The sequence below is a fragment of the Cydia fagiglandana genome, chromosome 1 (assembly GCF_963556715.1).
Source record: "Cydia fagiglandana chromosome 1, ilCydFagi1.1, whole genome shotgun sequence".
NCBI classification, from domain to species: Eukaryota; Metazoa; Arthropoda; class Insecta; order Lepidoptera; family Tortricidae; genus Cydia; species Cydia fagiglandana.
The window spans coordinates 11,385,773-11,412,293 of NC_085932.1; the positions used below are offsets into that span (position 1 = coordinate 11,385,773).

Genomic DNA, 26,521 nt, shown 5'->3' on the forward strand with positions numbered 1-26,521 from the left:
GTGTATAATATCATCTGAAAACAAACGATTACTTTAATTTAGTGTTAACTTAATACGTAAGGAGCTGAGGGAACTAATATATATTACCTAAATATCTTTATTTTAAAATTAAATCGAGTGGAGGAAACGAGGGGAGGCCTTTGCTCAGCAGTGGGACACTCAGACAGGCTAACAAAAAAAAAAAATTAAACATAAAATCATAGGTATCAAGTAATGATCTTATTAGGTGGCTACTGAACCAAGATTTCTCTACCCACCAACGATTCTCGAAACAATTTTGGTGCGCAGTTTATCAAGTCGTACATTTAAATGACCGAATTCGGCTCCTGCAAACAACTCGTTTGGTTGATCGAGTATCGCCGGATTGTTCCAGTATTTTGTTCCGCGGACCAATAAATCTGTCGTCTAACTTCTTCTTAAAGCATATCTAGTGTTGTGCAGTCTAGTTTCACAGACGCTTTCGAAAACCAATTTATGTTAACTGCATTAAGTGTTGTTGCCAAATGCTATTTTGTGTGGTTTGGTGTTCAATATCTTTTATGGGGTGCAATTTTAGTTTTATGCATGAAAAGCCAAGTTTAATATTGGATTCTGTATTTGTTCATTTTTGTATCTTTGACGTTTTTTAAACTGTTTGTTAATACAATAGTGCAAGTTATAAAAATACTTTGACACAAGATAACACAATATTTTGCTGCAGTATTGATTTAGATTTTCCTGAATCGGAACAATAAAATTCCGCTTTTCCCAGCAATATTTTTCACCTATAATAAAATAACACACACACACACACACACACATACATATAAGTTATATTAACCTACATAGGTATATAAGCCTTATATATGTAGGTACCACTGTGATAATAAAATCACCCTATTCACCCTAATAACCATGTATTAGATAAAGTTCAATGTACGGCGACCTTAGTTTACGTATAATAAAATTCAATTTTAGTGGAAGTATTTACGCGTCCCCGCTGAGCCCCGCGCGCAGATATTTATGGAGGTCTGTAGCAGCCTTTCCAAATTGAAATACATTAATATTTTACCATAAAGGCGACACTTTCACGCGGCACATAACGTTATCGTAATTGGATTCTTCCTTCATTTTTCGTTTTCTAGAGTGACTGAGTATATTTAATTATTTATTTTCTTCTTGTAGCAAGTCAAATTCTAATCACAATACATTTTACGTTTAAGATTAAGTTGTACCTACCTACACTAATATTGCAGATTTTACACGCATGAAGGTAGCTAGTAGTAAAAATAAAATACCTAGTCATAAATCATTGATTTTAATATTGTTAGCTACTGTAGGCAGGTACCACATTATTTTTACAAAGGACTAACAGCCGTATTCGAACAACGAGATACGTCAAATACTAGATATTGAAACGATATGGATTAGATATGTCAGTGTCAAACAAGTGTCAAAAATGACATTTCTTCAAACAAAAACGTCACTTTTGACACTTGTTTGACACTGACATACATATCTATTCCATATCTTTTCAATATACGTCAAATATTGGAGTATTTGACGTATCTCATTGTTCGAATACGGCTGTAAGTTTCGTTCCTATATCTGCTTAGCCTAACACTCAAAAGACATGTGGAATTCATTGTTAGGTTCTATATTTAAAATTGAACTTCTAGCAGTGAATATTTTGAATTGAAAATCTTCCATAATATGAAGTTAGAATTTTGCACTCTTTCGCTGTGCCGCTGATTGTACATGGTAAATGATAGTAGGTATGAGTAGATACATGGAAATATTTCCTACGGTATTCTCTGCGTATTTCTCGGCTACTAAAGTATGATGATATGAAACTGGGTGTGTGAGCAATATTTCCAATTTCGATGATATTTCATAAATATCCAAAGAATTTTCGTAAGCGATGAAAGAGCAAAAGAGTCTTTTGGTCGAGATATTTGAGATGCGCATAAAAATTCTTTTGTGCTTCGCCGCAGACATGGTGATACTGGTTCGTTTAGAATGCGAACTGGCAGAAACATACCTATGGGCCACTGGACGTCAAGATTGCCTCAATAAGAACCAGACCTCTCGCAATATTTTACCATTATTCGACAAACCCATTCAGAATAAAATAAAATTGAAAGACTGTTTCGTACTTCAGATTTTCCTTTTGTCACTGATCATTAGCCAAATATTTTACAGACTCAAATACCACATCGAATACGAATTTATCTAACAGTAAACTAATTTAAGGTATAAATTTAACTCTTCCAATTAAAATCCAATGTAATAAATCTGAAAGAGAGTCTCAAACACCAGCAGTAATATATATTTAATGAAGTCCCAAAATCTAATGCCGTTTTCCTTGTTCTTGATTCCGAGCAATTAATGACGTGTCTGTATTTCTTAAATGGAGCTCCTACTTTGATTGTTTCATGACATGACATTCCGTCTACATAAGTCTAATTTTGTATTTTGATCATTTGTTTTTTAGCTTGGTTTAGTGTTCCACTGAAAAACAATGATATTTAAACGATATCAAATCTTATTTTGTTAGTGAATTACAGTACCTAATACGTACAGCGAGATGCAAAAATGCATACCCCATTTATGAATGGGATTCATTCATACAGTGGGTATAGGTAGGTACACTTTTGCAGCCAGGTGAAAATTATTGGCTATCTAGTTTATAACTTCTAAAGTTGCTGTTCTCGCTTTGCTAAAGTTTTAGAAAATTATAGGTACCAACGAACACACACATAGACTAAAAACCATTGTAAATTGATATTTCGAATTAATCTTTGAATTGATTATTCATTTTAGTGCTAGGTACTTAGTCACAAGTCGCTCACGGCACTTTCTTGTGAAGTTAACGCAATTAATTATTCTAGCAACGATTAGAGATCCTATTGTATACAAAATCAGGAAAAACTCCAGCGAGCTGTCATTAAATTACAATTAGCGGGTCGGCGAGGGCAGTACTTTCGCCATTCCACCCCTAAATTATTCCGCATGAAATTGTCACATTTTGTTGTTGCCTAAATAATGTTGTAGAATGTTTTGTGGTTTCTTTAAATTATTTGATACTGTAACACGGCTGTTTTGAAAGGGGGTAAAATAAATGAATGGAAAGCTCCGGCTTGTCTAAAATGGAAACAGCCATGTTAACAAAATAAAATAAAATAAACTAAATGGAAACCTTGCTGTAGGAAAGCTAGGAGGAGAAACAATTAAACAAATTTAAATCTAACAAACTTTATTAACCTAATAAATTATTTGAAAAGCTCAGTGGCAAAGCTGGGTCGCTTCACAGGTTCAAGTTATGAGGTTTACACCAATTAATTAATTACTAAAAAACTAAATTTCGAAATACCTAAGTTTTATGCACCAGAACTTTCAAAACTTTAAACTGAATTTTATTAAACCATTTTAAATTTGTAGTTGAGCGCTGATGCTACTCAAAAGTTATGCAACGGACCGACCTCAAAGCTGCTGCTGGAACCGGAGCAGCGGGGAGCGAGCTCGCCTTTCCCCGGGCAGCTGGCTGCTACCCAGGTTGGAGCAGGCCGCTGCAGATGGCGTGGAACAGATCCCACAGCCCCATTTTAAAACTTCAGAAACATTTTCAAAAGAAATATAAAAACATCGAAAGCTTCTAGAAACATCGAAAGCTTCTAAAAACATCTAAAGCTTCTAAAAACATCCCGGCTCCTGCAAAGCGAGAAAAGGAAATATTAGCCGATGCCCTTTATGGCCGCTAGAGAAAAAAATGAAACAATTCGAAATTTAGCTCACCGCACTGGAAGTTGTTAGGACTTCTCGCGGAGCACTCCCAACCCTCGAGCAGGAGTCAACTCTGTAAAGAACCAAAACCTGGTTAAGAAAAAACCCACAATGTTTCGCGCCATTGTGGAATTGATCACAACTAAATTCCATTTATACTTACTCAGTGGAACACACCGAAGGACTCGAACTGCTTCCACCATTTTGACCACCATGTGGAATGTGTGGTCTTACCACAAAATAGGGCTCATGCGAGCGTGCGTCCCCGGAGGGGTCCACACATCAAAAGTGCATGTCACCTCAGAATGACCTCCTCATATCTTGAGAACAAAAGGCAAAAAACAAAAGTAGGGTGCCAATTCCCTGAAGACACAAATTCTTCGAAAATTCTGACCTGATTTATCTAGAGAACTCTTTCTTGAGCCTAAGAAATATATTTTATCATTAAATCTAATAATGTTTCATTTCAGAGCCACTTTATCAGTCTGTAATTTCTATGTTTTGTTTTACATCAAAATTGTTTTTTATCTAATAGATCATACCTACATCATACAAAGTTTCCTGGAGTGACAACATAAATATCTCAAGTTTTAATTATTTTTACTCATATGACAACCCCGACAACAGATAAGCATCAAAAGGTGCATCTGAATGCAACAGATTATGCAAAGAAGTGCAATCAATCGAGTTAGTTTGGGATATTGTTAAAATCGTTGAAATAAGAAAAGGAATTCAACCCAAAAATATTAATTTAAAATCTAAGAAAATGTCTACGTTACAATACCCCCCTCCCCGATTTTAAGGTTCAACGTAGGTGAACCGCTCGCTGTCCTCAGCGACTTTCATCCTAAAACAAAATTTAAAACAAAGTGAAGGCAAGAAAACTAACCTACTCAAACTGACCTAGAAAACCTAGAATGTAAACAAAAAGTCTGACGCAACTTCGAGATTCAAAACATACCAAAAATGCTCTAACGAACCCCCAAAAAATCTAAAAGTAAAATCATACTAACGTCAAACAATTTAAAATAACTGCTGTTCTGACCGAACAAAAAAAAATCTAAATAATAATCTCGAACCCACGTCAGTACCACGGAAGGTGAAAAAAAACTATGCGGCCAACTGTGCTGCACATAGAAAAAAACCTCCGTCTATCCTTCCAACCCGTAAACAAACCGTTGGCCTTGTCAGTACAACGCGATAAAAGCTTGTTGTGCTGAGAAAGCCAAAAACCAACCGCCAGGACCGATGTTCAGCATTCCCAAAAAAAAATCTCAGCTAGACCGGGCGAAAATGAGACCTATAGTCCCCTAACTATAAGCCTTCAACGAAAACCTTTGTTGTAACCCTACCGGTTGAGGACACTAAGGCCTGTCCCAACCCTTCAGGTAGACAACAACCATCAAATCAAACCTAAAATAATCCAAAACGGGCCTTTGAGTTGGTGAGGTACACCTGTCCCCCCCAACTCTCCGGAATCCAAAACCGAAACAAAAAAATGGTATACCTAAACAAAAACGAGGTATATAGCAGGTGAGTGGTTTGTCGTCCTTGGCGGCACGACGACTGGTACAAGACGAGGGGTCGTGCGTCCAAGGATAACTACCCTAAACTCTAACCATACTAAATCGAAAAAAATTCAACCATTTGGCTGAGTTGCATTGCGGTAGCAGGCATGAAAAAGGTGGCGGAGACACCGAGTGCCGTTCCAATGCCTTCAAAAATGGCTCATTGGATCGTCAACACGATAAACAAAAGGTACCAAACCAAAAGGGGTACCGCGGTCGATATGTCCAAAAAAGCAAGAACCCAATTTAAAACAGCCCCTCAAAAATGGTAACTGCTGGGTATGAACCCCATACCGACCAAATGCGTAGCCACAAATACGCAAAATTTGCACAAAACCGTGCTCGAGTGTGGTAAGCACTCGAAACCTACTACCGAAATACAAACCCTTGGCTATGTTAAGGATTCGCTCTGATCTTAAAAAAAGTGAGCAAGTTGTTTCGCCCCATTAATACATCACGCACTTCACCATACCGTTCATATCTCATCTGTCGCCCCTACCATACTTCACGCATTACAAATCCCGTTCTTCCATCTCCGCAACAAAATTAGTAGTGAATACAGTCAGTGCTGTTCACCACGTACCGTACATAAAGTCGTGATTGGATATTTTACCATAATATCCAACACTCCAAACGAGACAACCGTGAAACAAAACGTTCTTGTGTAGGCGAGGCCTTGGAAAATACCACCTTCTTGAAAACCTACCAAAACTTGTGTCAAAATCCTAAACATGCCAGCCTTATTCGAAATTCCCGCCAATTCTCAAACCGAGATTACCAACTGTATTCTTGGCGAAATAAGGTCTAAATAAAAAAACTACTTCCTAACAATTTATCTCATTAAATTTGAGTGCTAAAACCAAATTTCGTAACGTTCTAAACCATAAAACTATATTGTATTTAACTAAATAAATATCAATATTTAAACAAATTACAAAATGACTTTCCAAAAACGAGCGTTTTTATAAACGCTGAACTCCTTACGAATTAAAGAAAACACTACTAAAGTTTACGCGTTTCCGAACGCACCCTTACTCTGTGTCAAAAAAAAAACAAATTCATGACTTAACCTTACTTTGCACTTTAAACTACAAAGAACAAAACTTTGGTTGCAAATACCATTTTAATTTGGAAAACTACCATCTAATATGAAACACAAGTCTTACGTTGTGTGAAGTACCGTTAAAAACTCGAATTACGGTAAATATTAAATACACTAAATCAGCGACTCAAAACTACACAGAGTTAACCGAAAACTACCAAAAATACAGGTAAAACACTAAATCTTGAGATCAGGAATCATCTTATTTCACACGATTATCCCTCTCCCTTCAAAATCAACGCTAAATTTCATTTCAAAGTCAAATAAACTAAACTAACCAAAAATTTGTATTGCATACCTCAAAATTGAAGTGACTTGTTACAGATTACATCAAAACCGTGCTGAATTTGGATATTACCACTACAAAAACAAAAAGCATCCAGCCATTTCTACAACTGGACAGCCGGATCACAGGAATTTCTAAATTTGAAAATGAAATCATGTCTATTGTTCTGGAACTATAAGCGCTAACACGCCGAAGAAGAATATCTTCCTTTAAGAAGTTAAATGATCATGAAACACCACAAGAAGCTTGCCGGACACTACTGCCAGACCAGACTTCCATAATAAACTGGCTCCCCTGCGGCTAAGCGGAGAGTTCTGAAAAAACAAAATGCCGACATCGCTTCCACAGCTCCTTGGACCTAGGATGAGCTCCTTATTTGCTTTGACCTTCCTAAATAAATTCATTTATCAATAAGCTGTGAAATTGAGTGTTGCGTTTCAACTTTAATAAACTAAATATGCTACTACATTGAAATTTCTGGTGGTTCATGTTTACAAAAACTGTGCTGTGTAAGAAAATAAAATAAAATAATGTTAACATAACTATTGTTTTCCTTAACAAACTTGAAATGTGGTGAAATTATTATGCCTTCCGGCTCAACTGTTAAAACATAAAAATTTACAAAATTCACTATAAAACATTTATGAAAGTGCAGTTCCATCAAATCTATAAAAATCACAAAGCGATATTTTAGTAAAATTCACATATTTTCCTCCTAAATATGAAATTTTGGACTAAATTTAAGTTACTACAAGTGATCCCAAGTGGCAAAATTGTGTTCTCCTATCTTATGTTACAAAATACAAAATTCTTATTTTTTCATTGAAATTTAAATGTTAAAAGTGAAACCAAACGAAATTCTAGTGTCAAAACTTCAAAATAGTATCCAAATTGATTAAAAATACAACACGTGTTATTGACATCTGTCAAGTCAGCAAAATTTTATAACCTCAAAATGTATCATACAAAATTCTATGATTTTCGAAAATAATTACCTACATGTAAATGTACAGAAAACAGCATAAATGTGAGCAAATGCCCAAATTATGGTATGCAATACCCAAAAAAATCTTTGAAATGTAACAAAATACTCTATAAAAGGTGAGTGAAACAAAATTATTTTCTGGTGCATAAAAATAAGTCTAGACTTTTCCTGCAGCAAGTAATTATTTAGAAACCTGAAAATTCTTGGGCGCCATTGTAACACGGGTGTTTTGAAAGGGGGTAAAATAAATGAATGGAAAGCTCCGGCTTGTCTAAAATGGAAACAGCCATGTTAACAAAATAAAATAAAATAAACTAAATGGAAACCTTGCTGTAGGAAAGCTAGGAGGAGAAACAATTAAACAAATTTAAATCTAACAAACTTTATTAACCTAATAAATTATTTGAAAAGCTCAGTGGCAAAGCTGGGTCGCTTCACAGGTTCAAGTTATGAGGTTTACACCAATTAATTAATTACTAAAAAACTAAATTTCGAAATACCTAAGTTTTATGCACCAGAACTTTCAAAACTTTAAACTGAATTTTATTAAACCATTTTAAATTTGTAGTTGAGCGCTGATGCTACTCAAAAGTTATGCAACGGACCGACCTCAAAGCTGCTGCTGGAACCGGAGCAGCGGGGAGCGAGCTCGCCTTTCCCCGGGCAGCTGGCTGCTACCCAGGTTGGAGCAGGCCGCTGCAGATGGCGTGGAACAGATCCCACAGCCCCATTTTAAAACTTCAGAAACATTTTCAAAAGAAATATAAAAACATCGAAAGCTTCTAGAAACATCGAAAGCTTCTAAAAACATCTAAAGCTTCTAAAAACATCCCGGCTCCTGCAAAGCGAGAAAAGGAAATATTAGCCGATGCCCTTTATGGCCGCTAGAGAAAAAAATGAAACAATTCGAAATTTAGCTCACCGCACTGGAAGTTGTTAGGACTTCTCGCGGAGCACTCCCAACCCTCGAGCAGGAGTCAACTCTGTAAAGAACCAAAACCTGGTTAAGAAAAAACCCACAATGTTTCGCGCCATTGTGGAATTGATCACAACTAAATTCCATTTATACTTACTCAGTGGAACACACCGAAGGACTCGAACTGCTTCCACCATTTTGACCACCATGTGGAATGTGTGGTCTTACCACAAAATAGGGCTCATGCGAGCGTGCGTCCCCGGAGGGGTCCACACATCAAAAGTGCATGTCACCTCAGAATGACCTCCTCATATCTTGAGAACAAAAGGCAAAAAACAAAAGTAGGGTGCCAATTCCCTGAAGACACAAATTCTTCGAAAATTCTGACCTGATTTATCTAGAGAACTCTTTCTTGAGCCTAAGAAATATATTTTATCATTAAATCTAATAATGTTTCATTTCAGAGCCACTTTATCAGTCTGTAATTTCTATGTTTTGTTTTACATCAAAATTGTTTTTTATCTAATAGATCATACCTACATCATACAAAGTTTCCTGGAGTGACAACATAAATATCTCAAGTTTTAATTATTTTTACTCATATGACAACCCCGACAACAGATAAGCATCAAAAGGTGCATCTGAATGCAACAGATTATGCAAAGAAGTGCAATCAATCGAGTTAGTTTGGGATATTGTTAAAATCGTTGAAATAAGAAAAGGAATTCAACCCAAAAATATTAATTTAAAATCTAAGAAAATGTCTACGTTACAATACGTTACGAGAAATTAATTATTAATGTCATACCTAATGACTTAAGTATTTGGGAGCACCGTAGCTCCCTACAATCTACATTCCTTATTAAACTTATACTCATAGTTATTATTCATATGAAATTGAAATTATTCAATTGGCCAAAGACATGATGATATGAGGTGATACTTAAAAGTTTTACACAAGAAAAAAACCACGCATATCACGCGATTTAACAACGTTGGTCAAGGTATTGTTTACCAAGATTTGCGTTGACCTGCCATTACAGTAAAGTTAAGTACTTACAGATTTATTTCATAAAGCGATAACAAAAAATTAACGCCTTAAGGTAAAAATTTGGTATAAACTAAAATTAAAAAATACATGAAGTTAAGTACTTACAACGTTACTGAATAGAAATTTCAAGTTGATCGTCGTAGTACGTGGCATTTTTTTTCATTCAATATAATTTAATTTGTGTCCTCTAGAATTGATAATCGTAGTAATAGTGAATTATTTATATCACGAAAAAACCTAAGCATTCACGAATCCCTAACTACTCATCTTATTCTTACCATAGTTTGGCGCGAAACGCCATTAAATCACAATTAGAAGTAATGCGGGCGGGTGCGTGCGCGGCCAGGCTTAGCGGGAACGGGCTGCCCAAAGGGCTTTGCAGGCCTTAAAGGCTTGTCTCTTATTACTTATATTTCACGCCCAATCGCCAGCGGAAATATAAAGTATCTGGGTCTTTGGTAATAATAATTAACTACAGGGAACTGTGCGGTTACGAAGCTTCGGAGCGGTTTATGCGGCCATTACTTGCTTATTTTCAAACGAAATTTTAGGACGTCACTTTGTCATCAATACTTGATTTATTAATTTTCATAGTAAGCATAAACAAAGAACTATATAAAAAATTGGATCCATGGGACAGCACTCTGCTTTTAAATAAATATTTCAGGTCATTTATTGTTAAGTGAACTTAAGTGATAGGTACATAGTAACTGAAATAAACAATAAAATAATTACCAATCCCTCTTAGTGACTCAAAAGAAAAGCTTTTAAGTAAGTATGATTTTTGAAATGTATAATATTTCTAATTACCTGCCTATTTAGAAGTGTAAAGCCGTGAGATATTTTTGCTTTTTAAGGTTCCGTAGTCAACTAGGAACCATAAGGCTTTTTTTTAGGTTCACCATGTCTTATTATTGAATTTATGCAAATAACTTATTACCTGTACCTGACCGTACCTGACCTGGGTACCTAATGAACCTTAATAATGTGCAATAAATTATTAATGTGATACCCAATATACCCATCGATAACGATTGCTCTTCTTGTATAGCTGCATAAATGGCATAGGGCACTGGCATAATACACTTGATTTTATCTAGTAAATATTAAGTCCAACATTCTCGTTACCTAGGTACTCGTACTAAAAACTAACTTTAATTAGAACCGGGCGCTGAAAACTCTCCAGATCAAATAATAACAAATTATTCTGGACTACGGAAATTTAAACTTGTAAAATTATTCAGAAACCCTTTTGTTTACAAACCATGCTTGAGATATTAATTAGGCAATCAGTATTAATTACTGCCAGTACAAAGTTAAGAATGAGCTGTTCTAACAAATAAGGGCATGTGGTGAGATATTGAGTTCCTACCTACAGTTTGTACCTATTGTTATGAAACAATAGGCTTTGCATTGTCTGAAATGTGTTTTGTGCAAAATGGTGAACATGCCGGAACAGGAACCGGTGAGCACACAGTGTTGATGTAAATAAATTACTATGCCGAGAACGCTGTAAGGCCTCGGACTGGACGCACGCGGCGCGCGGCGCGGCGAGAGAGGCGGCGGGCGGCGCGGCAAGCCGCCGCCGCCGTCTTGTCAGCAACAGATTGAGTCATTCGCTAATTCGCCGACAGGCCGATTCGAACGTGCACCAGACATCAAACATCGATTTTGACATAAGCGACAGTAATGTCGCGTTGCAATTCTGCTGCAGTCGATTTCAGCAGTATTGCTCGACATAAGTATCAAATTGAGTCAATTTCTCGAGAAATTAACAGCTTGACGTTTCCAGCAGTAATGCATTCAACTGCAGCGATGTTGCAGCGCGAAAATACGTCCGACTGCTGCAGTAATGCTGGTGCAGTCTAAATCCGAACTTCAACTTAATATTATTCGAATGAAAAGTGTCTAATAATCTAATATCTGGCAAACAAACGAGTATAATGGAGAAAGCAGTGATATGCGGTTGCATGCCAAATAAAGTTGGCCAGCTGCGTGAATTGAAGTATGAATGTATATAATTTACTTAAATATTCTTTGTTTATGACGCATTATTGTACAAAGTATAGGCCCGACGGATTCCAACCCGACTGCAATTTGTATGAAAACTGCACGCCAACTGCAACTTCGGCGGGCAGATCCCATACAAGTTGCTGTCCGTTTGAACCGGCCCTTAGTCAATGTATACCAACAGTCTATGTTAATTTTCCGACCTGCCTACCCTCATATCGAGTAAGTCAAGCTATTAACCAAAATTAACAGAGTCAGAGACATCAATACGATATATAAACCAACCATGAAAATTACACACCTAATATATAGGTACTCATTCTATAATTTAAGCTACTGTTTCTTACAATGAGATTAACGTTTATTTTTGGTGTTGAAAGGTGAAGAAAATATAAAAAAAATATATTTAAGAGATGCTAGGTTACCCTACAGTTAGAATACTACAGTCAAATACCAATACTTTTTGCTAAATCATAACAAGAGGGATGGTAGGGGGTGAGATGGTATTTTTATTACGGAAATACTTTATTCTCTTGAGAATTCAAGCTAGCAATCAATCAATTCTAGCAATTGTCTCATCTCACTCAATACCTATCTCCTCTAACCCCGACTACAACGATAAACACATATAGATACCCCACTATTATGTGTTTATCGTTGAATTTATGTAATAAAATGATAAATTATCATGAAAAACTGAAGTTTATACTACTGGAACACTTTTCAAGTATACAAATCAACGAGCCACATATAAAAATAAACTTTTATCGAGGTCTGAACTTCGGATTTGTCCCAACTCACCCCATTTCACGGTGTAAGTATTCGTATGTTATGTATAAAATATTACTGGTACCAACAAAGTTTTTGTATTAAGGGCTATGTCAAAGCGACTCTTGTAAGTCTCATAACGTCATATTACGTGGCACAGCAACTCATAACCCTAACAACTTCTAATTTCTCAGATTATATTGCAAACCTAAAGCGAGGTCGTGTGCAATATTGCTCTTCTAACGAGATACGCAGAATCTTGTTACAAAAGGATTACAAGTTTTTTCTCTAAATTTGGTATCGTCTTGGGTCGTCCCATTCGTTTTTCGTCAAGTACTTAAATTAGTCCTATTCTGCTTTCGTCACTCATTCAACATTCGTCACAATCGTCGGTGGCTTTCAATATAGAATGAGTGATGAAAGCAGAATAGGACTAATTTAAGAACTTGATGACGAAAAACGAATGGGACGACCCAAGACGATACCCTAAATTTGTGTCCTATCTGCCGTAATTACAGTCATGTAACTAATGTGTATAGTGGACAATAAATATTACAACTATATTTTTACATACACTTTTGCATTATGAGTCAATTACATTAAACAATAGTTCGTTCTGGCGTGACTTCCTGCTAGAGATGGGTCGTCGCCGGTAATATTTCCAAGGCCAGTATTATACCAGTAGGTTATATTACCAAATAACGAAAATTTTGAAGAATTAAGTCTGTCCACGCAAAAAAAGTGGACGTGGATGATCTAGCACCTTTATCTTTTTACGTATATCTTATGCAAATTATTTAAAGCAATTTTTGAAGTGAAAGTTTCTTTAGCGGCGCTGAGCACTTTTTGAGGTGGGGAAAAAATGATAAATTCGATTCAGCGTAACGCGTAACGTAACGCTGACGTCATGTGTCACGGACAATGTTATTCACCAAAGAACTTTAGTCATAACGTATCATAATCAAGTCAATTATTTAAAACTGGACTTTTATATTAAGCAATAAAGCTCAATGTTCTAATCTTGTATGGGTTGAAATACGAGGATCTCACAGTTACATTCCAACTTTATATCACTCAAATAGAATTTAATAAAGCTACATCTTGATGAAATCGCTAATAAAAGTTAACTCTAGTACTGGTGAATAAAACTCAAAATATTATTTTTTATTATTAATGTACATAATACTATCATATAATAAAAATAAAATTGTTTTTTAATGTATAGGTTTGTGTGAGTTTTCGTCAAATATATTCCATCATACCTTTCCTTTCTTACATCGTTTATGGACAAAATCACTTGTTTCCTGCTATAATGTCATGATCACAACTGTATTTGTATTTGTACAAGCAATTTTACACATATTAGAATGTCATCTTACCAAAAAAACAACTTCTTGAAACTAATAATTTATATAACATAAATTACTCGGACACAAATTAGCCTAGTGTCTTGGATATTAAATTAATATCAAAGGAGATATAGCGCACACGTTTACAAACGGAAATGTACGTACCCACTTTAAAAAAAAATGAGGCAGTATACTTCAGGTAAGAATAATAATTACGAGTTACAGAACTTCCGTGAGACACAGAACGAACAAACGAACGGAGTGAAACATGTGGAGCGTTTCTCGACTTAGAATACGTGAGTGATCCGTTCTTAATATATTTAATAAGAATAATTATATTTCGGTTACATAGATATGTCTCATTCGATACGATATAACAGCCAGGATCATAACAATGTGTTAAACGTACTAGTTACGCATAAACAGGCCATGTAATTTACTGAGCGCCGGAATCAATTCTGCAAAATGATAATTTTATTCATAGAGTTCTCGGCAGTATCGTATCGCTTACTTTGTCCTTGATTCGATTTGGAAATATTTTATGGAGCCAACGCAATAATAGATATGTCTTCATTTATCACAACTAAGTCAATTAAAAAACGAAACGGTAATAACAATGAAAAATTGTTTTACGTTCAATTCTTAAGATAGAGGACATACAGAAACTAAATAAAACCTTTATTTCAAAAAATTTAACAGTTATAGATAGCAACAAAGGCTTTTGGTACAAAATAAATACCATTTAACCGTTAGACGACCGGTCTGGCCTAGTGGGTAGGGGTAGTGACCCTGCCTGTAAAGCCGATGGTCCAGGGTTCGAATCCCGGTAAGGGCATTTATTTGTGTGACGAGCACAGATATTTGTTCCTGAGTCATGGATGTTTCCTATGTATTTAAGTATTTGTATATTATATAATATATCGTTGTCTGAGTACCCACAACACGAGCCTTATTAAGCTTACTGTGAGACTCAGTCTATTTGTGTAAGATTGTCGAAATAATATTTATTTATTAATATCATTCCAAGTAATGAATGGACTAAAAACAAGGAATTTAATAAATAAATGGCCTGCCGACTTTTTCGGATTTCCCCAATTTCTTCATTCCATTTTGCGGATATAAGTTAAGTAAGCCCTGATGAAAATGAATAAATTAGCAATTGCCCTAATTTAACAACACTGTCGTATTTCGCAGTCCATTTAACAAATACCATCAATAAGAGGTTGACCTAGCAGAATGTAAACTAGAATCAAGTAACACAAGTAAAGAATGTGCTCGAGGCGCGCTCTGAGTAATGACAGTCATTTCTCCCGCGCTTCGAACAAGTTATGAACTGTAGTATATCCCTGTCGAACGAAAATTCACTTCATCTGATACTTAGATGAAGTCGCTGGGATCTGAAATATTGTTATTGGCTATTGATTTTTCTTTTTTTATGCATCTTTTCATTGTGCGATATCAATGTACATAACTGAAGTATTTATGTCAAGCTAATTATGTATTTATATTTTGTTAATTTTCTATGTAGTTGTATGAGGCTAAACAAAACCTACCTCGTCTCAGCATAAATAGATAGTTGATTTCATGTTACCTATTTCTGATTTTGTCTTGCAGATTGAATTAACTCCTTAATACTTAGTTACATTAGATTAACTACGTAAGTATCTAAAAAAAGAAGCTCATAGTGAGTAACTCTCTTATCTATCTACCAATATCTTATATATATACTACTACAAGTATATAGCACACAGTATTTGTCATTGAAACTTTGAAATCATCTCGTCAATTTCATTAATAATCTGTCCCCTTATTCAAGCTTCAGCAAAACAATATTCTCCATTTCATAACGTGAATTACAACTGTAACTTTATGATGTAAGCAACAGATACTTTGAACACATTTCACGTGCGATCTAACCCGAAGTTATAATTGTATTACCACAAGTCTCCAACTTATATAACGTCTTACAAATTTAGGCAATTCGGTTCTTGAAATTCCCTCAGTGTAAATTAAGCACATTTACATTAAGTTTTAACTATCAGTGTGGGAAAAGATGCAGTCCCAAAATAGATAGGTACCTGGCCATTTTTTGAACACGCATAGCTTAGAACTAAACTAATAGGAAACTCAAATTCCTATAAAATTTACCTACTACTTAACAATTTGGTCAATTTTGCAGTAATAGTATATATACCTACAGCTTAATCTTTTTGTTCTTTGTTGATGTCCTTGGAGGTAAAATCTACCTATTGTCTTATTCCTTATGTTATTTTAGGATATCATTATTTATGTGTAAGTACCCCGTTGATGCTTATTTTATAAAAGAAAGAATTACATATTCATGTATAGTCGGCTAAACTATCAGCTTAGCACCCCTGCAACTGAATACATATTTGTATTCAAGGATGCTGTACTTCGAATACCAGTATTGGATCATTTCTCTCTTCTTCCTCGCGTTATCCCGGCATTTCGCCACGGCTCATGAGAGCCTGGGGTCTGCTTGAGAACTAATCCCATGATTTGACGTAGGCACTAGTTTTTACGAAAGCGACTGCCATCTGACCTTCCAACCCAGAGGGTAAACTAGGCCTTATTGGGATTAGTCCGGTTTCCTCACGATGTTTTCCTTCACCAAAAACATATTGGATCATTTCTGTCATAATTTATCATTATAATGTACAAGAGCCAAAAATTGAAACAAAGCGCACAGCAATAATTTCAATAATTGTAATCTTTAAATTGATGAGTTAAATTTTAATTCATTTAATTACAGTCCGATTAATTCAGATTCTCTGTAGTGTAGTGAAATTCAATTATTGTGAGACACAAAGTATTGCACAACATGAATGCGAAGAGTTCCCTTTGTTACTCGTACCATTATCACAATGAAAATGGAACGCCGTCATGTCTACCTATTAATTTAATTACGCTAGTACGGGGAAAAGGGATGAAACAAGATATTAGATGGATGTTATTCGATGTCGATTAAAACTACCTACTTATATACTTAGGTAATTAATATAATCTGTGTAATGCTCGGTTCATCAAGGTAAAACGTAGATGACATAGCATAGATTGGGAGACATCTGTCAAGTTTCGTTTGTCTACGGTTTGTCCACAAAGGCAGATGTCACGGTTTGATCCAGCGAAAGGCGAAATTTAATAGTTTGCCCATTCATTCAGTGGAAAAGGAAGACGGTAAGCCGCAGTCTCTCCGGGGAGGGCATTTTGACCGTAATCAGGCTAATGGACATACCCCTGCCCGCACGCCCATACTCGTCCGCTCCACTAGTCGCCTATTTAATTTCACTTAACCCTTTAATACGTGATAATGATAATAATTATTCGGAAATAAAACCAACATGTGGTATTTAGGCAAATACCTAAATCGCTGGTATATATGTCGGCGGCAGATCGTAAAATCGGGCATATCGAGATATTCCTAGGCAATTTTAATAACAAAACTTCCGTGAGACACAGACATATTAAATATCTTAAGAACGGGTCACTCACGTATTTTAAGTCGAAAAACGCTCAACATGTTTCACTCCGTACCGAGGAGTGTACTCGGTACGGGATGCTCGGTATTCCTAGGCATATTATGAAACGCCGCCATTTCATGATCTGACTAGTGACTACCAGCCATGTCGTTCAAACCTCAACGTTTGACGATTTGCCTGGCAACGTTTAGGCATATCAAATAAGTAGGGTGTGATATGCCTAGGCAAATCATGAAACGCCGGCATTTCATGATCAGCCTAGCGAACACCAGCCATATCGTGCAAACCTTAAGGGGTGATATTCCTAGGGGCCACTTGCACCATTCCACTAACCCGGGGTTAACCGGTTAAATCTGGAGTTACCAAGGTTACCAGTACAATTTGACACTGGATTAACGGCTTAACCGGTTAGCCTCGGATTAGTGGGACGGTGCAAGTTGCGCTAGGCAGATCATGAAACGCCCGATATGTCCGGTTATTACGATCTGCCGCCGACATATATAATACATCTATTTGGCAGCTTCAGACTGGTAAGGTAGCTCGTTATAATCATGGTATAATAATATACTTCGCCTGGTACTCTCTTCCCGTCTTTTCGTGGTCACGTGACTGACACAAGCCTACGTCATCATGCGACAGCGCTATATGATAATATGCGCTAGCGCTATATAAAGTGGCAATGTTATTGTGACGTAGGCTTGTGTCACTCTGGGAAGAGAAGACCATGTTTTATAATAAGCATCAATACTAAAAAAAGGTTCTTATATATAATTATTGCTAAAATCGGAAAGGTGTCTACTTACCTACCTGTTTAGACTCGTAATTTTTATTAATAATCAGAATTAAAAAAATTGAGTTATAAAAATAATTAAAATCCGACTGCTCAGTAAAATCTTACCAAACGGGATCCGAGATTACGTGGATTACGCGCTACCTGTCCAGTCCGTCAACGGCGGCGCTCTAAATCCTTCTTAATTACTCCAAATACTCAAACAGACTGACCGTTTTGCTTATTAGGGTTCAGTGACTAACATCCAACCCTAAAATTTTAATTAAATCTGTATGTTTACAGAGATTGCTCAAGTTAAAGATTAAGGCTGAGGAGACCTTTTGGATATAAACAAAATTACACCGAAGTTAATTAAATAATATTTATCAATATCTAGTTAACACGTTAGCACGACATCTGTCTCCAAGAACGCTTTCCCTACATAAGCACAATTGCAGTATGTAGCCGCAGGACATTTGTATTTTAATAAACAAGAAGACAACGCGCGCTCTGCCTGTGAGATCTCGTACGTGTTTCAAGACCACGTTGTGTAAGCAAGGCATGTCATGACGTTTGCAAAATTAAAAAAGCCGATTTACAAGGCCGTGTTTTACTTTAATGTGTCTCCAGTCCTGCTACATGAATGTTATACTAATAATTTGTTTATACTAAGATACAAGTACAGTCGAAGGTATCATAGATAAAATTGAAACATTACATTAATCCATGCCAAGCTCGTATTCCCTCCTCCCCCTTAATACTCCTGTACCCTAATTTCACCCCCTTACTTAGAATGTGACAATTTACCTGAGTGCCAAACAAATATAAACTATCCAAAAGCCTGCTCTTGTTAATAACTAGCGACCCGCCCGGCTTCGCACGTGTTAGCAAACTATACACTTAAACCTTCTTCAAGAATCACTCTATTGATAAGTGAAAACCGCATGAAAATCCGTTCTGTAGTTTTTGAGTTTATCGTGAAAATACAAACACACAAACAGACAGACGCGACGGGGACGTTGTTTTATAAGGTGTAGTGATAGTGGTATTGGATTAATGTAATGAATCTTCTTGATTATATGTATACTATATTATGTGTGTTAATCCAATACGGGCGATAAATCAAATCAGACATAGAATTTACCAGTGCAATCATGAAGAAGTTCTTTGTAGTTACCTACATTTAATTATGACCCCGTAACTATTTTGTTGTTTACCTTATTTAACTTTATACGCTGTCTAAAACATGTACATGTACCTCCCCAATGTAGCTTTAAAATAACTAGCTTAAATAATGTATGATTTATGGCGTTGAGATAACGAGTAGGTACAGTCAGCAGCAGAAGTTGCTAAACGGGCGAGGTGTTCAAAATAACCTAGACACGCTCTTATTCTCTTAACAATAAATTCGTGTCAAAATAATTTTGAACACCTGGCCCGCTTAGCAACTTCTGCTGCTGACTGTATATGTACTTAATTAGGTTAGGTACGGCGGCTAGAATTACCGCATCCACTGGTGATATGAGGAAAATAAATGTAGGTATTGGTGATGTACCGACTCTTGATTTGGCCGACTAGCCGACTAATCGGCGCTCGGATGGCCGATTAGTCGGCCGACTAGTCGGCTAGTCGGCCAGATCATTAGTTCGGTTCAGAATCAGATACACTTATATAAAAAATAATCGTTATACCTCCGTAACGCTATAAAATAAAAAAAATATTAGGCTATATTTCATACGCCGACCGGACATAAGAAAGCAATCACACGGTCGATAATTCGAACAAAAGTTTTCGTAGGCAGGTAAGTAGGAATTTGGGTAAAATAGGGATTATAGTAAATTATTTTTGTTTGTTTCTTTTTGCCCTGTTTTTCTGTCACTTATAAAGTGCCGACTAATCGGCCATTTTCGCCGACTAGTCGCCGACTAATCGCCGACTACAAATGTGGCCGGATAGTCGGCTTTCCCGACTAGTCGGCAACTAGTCGGTACATCCCTAGTAGGTATAGATTTAGTAGTATGTGTAGATATACTAGATATGTGTAGTATAGTAGTAGGTGCGCATGTGTAGATTTATTCATTTAAACTTTAATATTGCACAATATGACAAATAAAGTAGATATGGCGGACTTAATTCCTAAAGGCATTTTCTACCAGTATACCACCAAGCTAAACAGAAACAGTAGGTAGCTTACAGCAAAAAATATAGCGATAAATACCTAATACATACTACCGATAGTATACTTACATAATTACATACTATAATTAAATAAACTAACTAACTTTATGTACCTAGTGCAAAGAATACTATGCCTACGATGGACAATTCAATTCAATGGAGATTATATGTTGGTATGAATTTAACTTACATGTGTGGACTGGTATCGTAGGCATGCAGGTGGGCTGATCTCCGGCCGTACAAACGAGCTGGTCCGCAGATAAGGGCGCGCGCGTAAGTGCCACCATTGTTGTTGGGAACAATAACCCACCGTTACAGCTATTATCTGTAACGCGCGGCTCCAGCCTAATGGATACCCTTCTGAACATCACTCGTGATTGTTTTAATTTTCATTAAGTAGCCGTCCCGGTTAAGTAGGAACTATTAGTCTTGCTGTTATTGTTATTGCTTTAAAACCCCATAGCAAGTTTTTAGCGGCCGATAATGAACTGTTAGGATGATACTGAGTGCTGCTTTTACAATTGTTGATATTGAAATTGTTACTAAGGCTTAAATAATCCGGCGAGATATGGTCTGGTGGCTGTCACTATAATAGTAAACTTTAGTAATAATGCTTTGGGAAATGATACAGGTATTACCTACTCTGAAATGTCACGTCTGAAGTAAGTTAAAGCTTTGTGTTCACTAACCTTCATCTAAATTGTTTTACCTGAATAATATATTTGAAATGACGACCATAAAATATTACCTATAATACAAACTATAAGTTTGAGGATTCACCGAAACCTGACCCTTGTGAAACAGAATTCGGTACGCTATTATTCACCTTTTGTTTTGATTTTATGATCACTAAACTTGTTTATTGAACAACTTGTGGAGCGTTTCAGGGTTAATTTTGCTAAAAGCATCCGATTTTACTACGGCGATGGATTTGGTTACCAACCCACTTACTTTTCTTTCGGCTAATTTAGTTTAAGTACAAAAGCGCGATCCCTTTTGTTACAACTTGCGAGGGATTTACAGTAGACATTTAGGTACTTCTAAATATGAATTGTTTCAGGTGTTTACTTGTATCTATTCCGGAATGTTCAAATACGGATTATTTGAGTAAGAGCCTAATTCCAACTTACATTTTGACATCATAATGGATATTATTTTGAACATATGATGTCAGTCGCTCATACATTTCGCACGTACCTAAGTAGTTACGTATGGAAAAGTGTCCGTACAAGAACATGTATTGGCGCGAGCGAGACGCACGGGCGACTGACATCTTTACATATCATTTTGATGTCACAATGGAAGTTTGAATTGGCGTCTAAGGCAGAGCTAAAATATATTATAACGAACAAAGTGAAAATCAATAACAATTAGAGTGTAAATATTTTGTAAGTAGGCAACAATAATTACGACAGCTTACGATTTAAAATCGTGTTGCTCATACAGCATTAAATATAAGGTGGAGTAGGTTACCTACTTAAATATGATAAACATTGAAATGTCTCCTTATTGGGTAGGTATATTTTTACTTACCTATACTAGCGACCCGCCCCGGCTTCGCAATAAGGGTTAACAAATTATACACCTAAACCTTCCTCAAGAATCACTCTATCGATAGGAGAAAATCCGTATGAAAATTCGTTTAGTGGTTTTTGAGTTTATCGTGAACATACAAACACACAAACAGACGGACGCGGCAGGGGACTTTGTTTTATAAGGTATGGTGATGAAAATTATCAGTTACTTGTATAAATAACCCTTGATAAGTCTTCACCTTCAACTCCCAGAAAAAAAAGTACTACTTGCGAGTAGGGTGACCTGTTCATCAGTCAACCACTTTTTTTTAACCTCTAGCCGCCAAGAGACCCATAAAAAGGTCTCCTGTTCCATTCTAATTTGAACTTTATGTTGACAAAACAAAATTTCTTTTTGCTTGGCAAGATTTGACGTATGGGCGGCTAGAGGTTAACGACCATATCTAACTACCTATTCAACTGTAATAATTTACTGCCTGCGTCAATTGATAAATAATTTACTTAACTACAAATTAGCATTCAAGTAAATTTAGAACCTTCAAGAGATAAAATAGTAATAATCTTCTTTTGCCTGGCTCCTTCCCATTTACTTGGGGTCGGCCCTACTAATCATGCGTCGCCAGGCCGGTCGGTCCTGGCTCGTCTCTGGTCTTAGATTTCCATTCTTCATATCTTTTCTTACAACTGCCATCCAGGTTGTCAGGGGTCTCCCTGGTCCCCGAGCTGGAACAGCCATATCCAGGACTTTTTTGGTCATGTGTTCTGGTGGTCGTCGCATCACATGGCCATACCACCTCAATCGGCTCTCTATGAGTTTTTCTGGGATAGGTTTCACCTTGAAACTGCCTCTTATATAATTATTTTTGATATGGTCAAGCCTCGTAACGCCGCCTGCCCATCTGAGCATTTTCATTTCAGCGCAGTGTATCTTATTTTCGTGCTGCTTTTTGAGTGGCCAGCATTAAGCCCCATACGTCATTGCTGGGCGCACTGCTGCTTTATATACTTTGCCCTTGATTCTTACTGGCATTCTACTATCACAGAGCACACCCGTGAGCTCTCTCCACTTCATCCACCCCGTGTTTATACGATGGTTAACATCCATGTCTATTGACCCATCATCACAGATAATAGAACCGAGGTATTTGAAGTGGGAAACCTTTTTCAACACATGGTTTTGTAAGAAGATACTGGCGCTATTGTTGGTGTTACTGAAATTACAATGCATGTACTCCGTCTTCTCTTTACTCACTCGCAGACCGGCTCTCTCCAGTGCACCTCTCCCTCTCTCTACCATGAGTTGTAGGGTACTGGAGTCTTCACTTATGAGTACTATGTCATCAGCATAGAGGATGTCCCAAGGTGGGGATCGTTGTAACTGTGCCGTCAGGTGGTTCATCAAGAGGTTGAATAAAATAGTAATAATAAATAATTGAATACCATTAACAAAATATGAATTCCTCATGAAACATGTACTACCTATTATTGTCTGTCATTATTTACGAGAAAATATTGCCTTACAAAGCATCATGATATTATTTTCAGAAATTAATTGTATCCGGATATAGCTTATTTAATATAGCTTATTACCTACCGACAAAGATTTAAGAATTAATCAATAAAATGGTAAGTAACTTTTTAATCTTTTTAGATCAATGAACAACAAAATGGGCAATGAAGAACAACATAATGATATTATATAAGCTGGGACATTATCGGTCTTTGTACTTTTAGACACGTGTGGTGCTTTTTTACTATCATGGATTCCATCTCGCAACAGTATTGAATGTTAAAGGGGACCTGTGTGAGCAAAACATTATAACCCAACCCTTAAATCCTTTTTAGCTTTACCGTGACTGCGATATAAAAAGGAAAAAAAGGTTCGTATAGACTCGAGTATAAAAGATCCGTACTCTGCATTGATAAATTATTTACAAGCTTCATGTATCTCAAACTTTTTACTACATTATGCCACTCTAACAGGGAATCTGATGAACGAGCTTATTGCAACTCATGATAAAAAACTACTACTAAACACTGTCAGTTTTTAGGGTTCCGTACCCAAAGGGTAAAACGGGACCCTATTACTAAGACTCTGCTGTCCGTCCGTCCGTCTGTCACCAGGCTGTATCTCACGAACCGTGATAGCTAGACAGTTGAAATTTTCACAGATGATGTATTTCTGTTGCCGCTATAACAAAAAATACTAAAAACAGAATAAAATAAAGATTTAAGTGGGGCTCCCATACAACAAACGTGATTTTTGACCGAAGTTAAGCAACGTCGGGCGGGGTCAGTACTTGGATGGGTGACCGTTTTTTTTGCCTTTTTTTGCATTATGGTACGGAACCCTTCGTGCGCGAGTCCGACTCGCACTTGCCCGGTTTTTTTTTAAATTTATAATGAAGTATTGAGTGAAACATTCGCAAGTACTTGTACTGTATAAGAAAAAGTCAACAGCGACTAACAGCGAGCATCAGCTGAACTAGATACTTTAGTATGCGTTAATTAATAGTATTTTTTTTTTGATGTTCATTTTCAATTCCGATAGTTGTGAGAAGTGTGAAATCTGTATTTTTATTATTTATATTTTAAGTAGGTAGTCTGAAATAGATGCCATACACTAAAGAAAAAGTGACAAGCTTACTTGGCTAACGTCCTGACCACTAGACTACCCTGTACCGTTCCCAAATACCCTAGTGTAGGTATTATGCTATCCTTGAATGGCTAGGCCCCTTTGACCAACCCTAAGGGCCAGCAGTAGGTACATCTATATATATTATATATTATTATATTACTTATAATAACCATATTGTGTACTTTTTTGGTAACTTTGGTACTTATTTATACTTGTTTAATTATTTAGTTGACAAAAAAGTCCTAAATGTTGATGAAAAATGTTATATTTGAGCTTGTATTTCATGCAAAATTCTTCACAACTTGTACCTGACCGTTTTCTAGTTAGTTCTACTTATTTTATAGTTTCAGGTCGCCATTATCAAGAAAATTCCCAGTCTGTATTTTGAATCTTGAACGACAAGAGGCGACGGAAGTCGTGCAACGACATCGTTAGGGTCGTCGGTATTTTAACTACGGAACTTTAAAAACGCAGACGCCTTTATCGCTGAGCGCCGGGAAAAAACAACTTGGAAATAGCTAGGTGTTTGCTTGTAGAATGGTCTTAGAGACTGACCCCTAGGAAAATATCTAAAAATATCAGGAAATAGTTTTAAAGTTCAGGTTAATACAGGATGATATCTGAGATGTGATCAAAAATAATCTGTCGTGATGTAAAAAATAACGTGACGTCAATGAGATTATTATTAAGGTTTCTAGTTTTGTTATTATTTATTAATATCTAAAATCCGCCTACCCGCCATCCGCCTGTCCTTAAAACTTCCGTACTGAATTTGCCATTTTCCACCTCTTGAGGGGATGATGAATTTGGGGATTAAGAAAATTATATCCAAGCCCGTTACGCCATTTTTGCTTGATTAAACATCTAATATACAAACATTTACACATGCAAATAATATTTATTTATTCATGTTATATATATGTATTATTTTTTTTTTTAGGTATTTGTTTCAGTTTTGTAGGTAGTTTTAATTTTAGGTTACTTTTTATTCTAAGTTTGTTTTTAAGTATGTTTATGGTTTTAAAAAATAAAAATAATATTTACATACATTTTTACATTAGTAATATTTTTGGATTTTTTTTTTAAATATAAGTGCAGAAAAAGTTTCAATTATCTAATAAAATAATAAAACTCCTTAACTATTAATTAGATGATTATGTAATAATTGTAGATAATAGTATATTTTACTATTGTAGTTGCTCTTGAATTAAAATACGGTTAAATTTTAAAAGATTACTGTTTACATGTCCGATTGTTCCCTTTATAATGTAAAGAGAACAAGAAGACAATTTAGGTGTATTTAAGTCTAAATTCAAACACAAGCAATACGAAGTAAGAAATTAGAAAAGCAAATTTGGTTGAGTCCGTAGTTTTGTAAGATTTACGACGGTTGCTCAAGCGACGGCCTGTTTAATAAGCTACTTAAATGTATGTATATATGTAAATAATGCGCAAAGTACTTAATTTACATAGGTACTCGCTATAACTGATCTCTCGCTTTTCCACCTGCGCTGCGGCTAAAGCCGTATAAGCATTAATTAAGACCCCCGACGTCGAATTAGCGTTAGTAACTCAAAATTGCAAATGAAAGGGATTGCAAACTTCGTTAACCTTTTATTATATACCACCGTTAAGGTTTTGAAGCTCGAAAAGAACTAATAAAATAAATATTCACCGTGAGGTGAGCATTTGCAAAAATTCATATTAGAAAAAAACCTGCATTAAATGTTAATGTAAAACTTTATGATATTTTAGGATTAAATTATACCATAACTAGATGTAGGTATTATATTACATAAATGATAGAATTTTTTCCCTGCTATGAAGCGGTACATTATGCCTGTGAAAAAAAAAACATGTCGTTACCCTTCCTTTGACAACGGATACCTTATAGGAAGCCCTTGCTTGATCTTAGGAAAACATAATATGCAAAAAACTATCCAAAATCGGATGTTAGCTCCATCCATCATACGGAGTGACAAGGGCGAAGGCTTGTCGACCCTAATCGAAAAGCAGCATACAGTACATATACGATATCAAATTTGTTAATACATATATACGAAAGGCTTAGCGACAAATGCAAATAGAAGGGGTGATGAGGGGA

The 26,521-nt window shown here is 36.1% G+C and overlaps 1 protein-coding gene across 1 annotated transcript; it reads right to left on the reverse strand.

The window, feature by feature from the left end:
• Positions 1 to 22,384: 22,384 nt before the first annotated feature.
• On the reverse strand, positions 22,385 to 23,178 carry LOC134674029 (uncharacterized). Its single transcript, XM_063532402.1, has 2 exons — positions 22,754 to 23,178; positions 22,385 to 22,502 (listed from the first exon to the last, which is right to left on the reverse strand). The coding sequence occupies exons 1-2, from the start codon at positions 23,176 to 23,178 to the stop codon at positions 22,385 to 22,387; spliced, it is 543 nt and encodes a 180-aa protein (XP_063388472.1).
• Between the last annotated feature and the right edge of the window lie 3,343 nt (positions 23,179 to 26,521).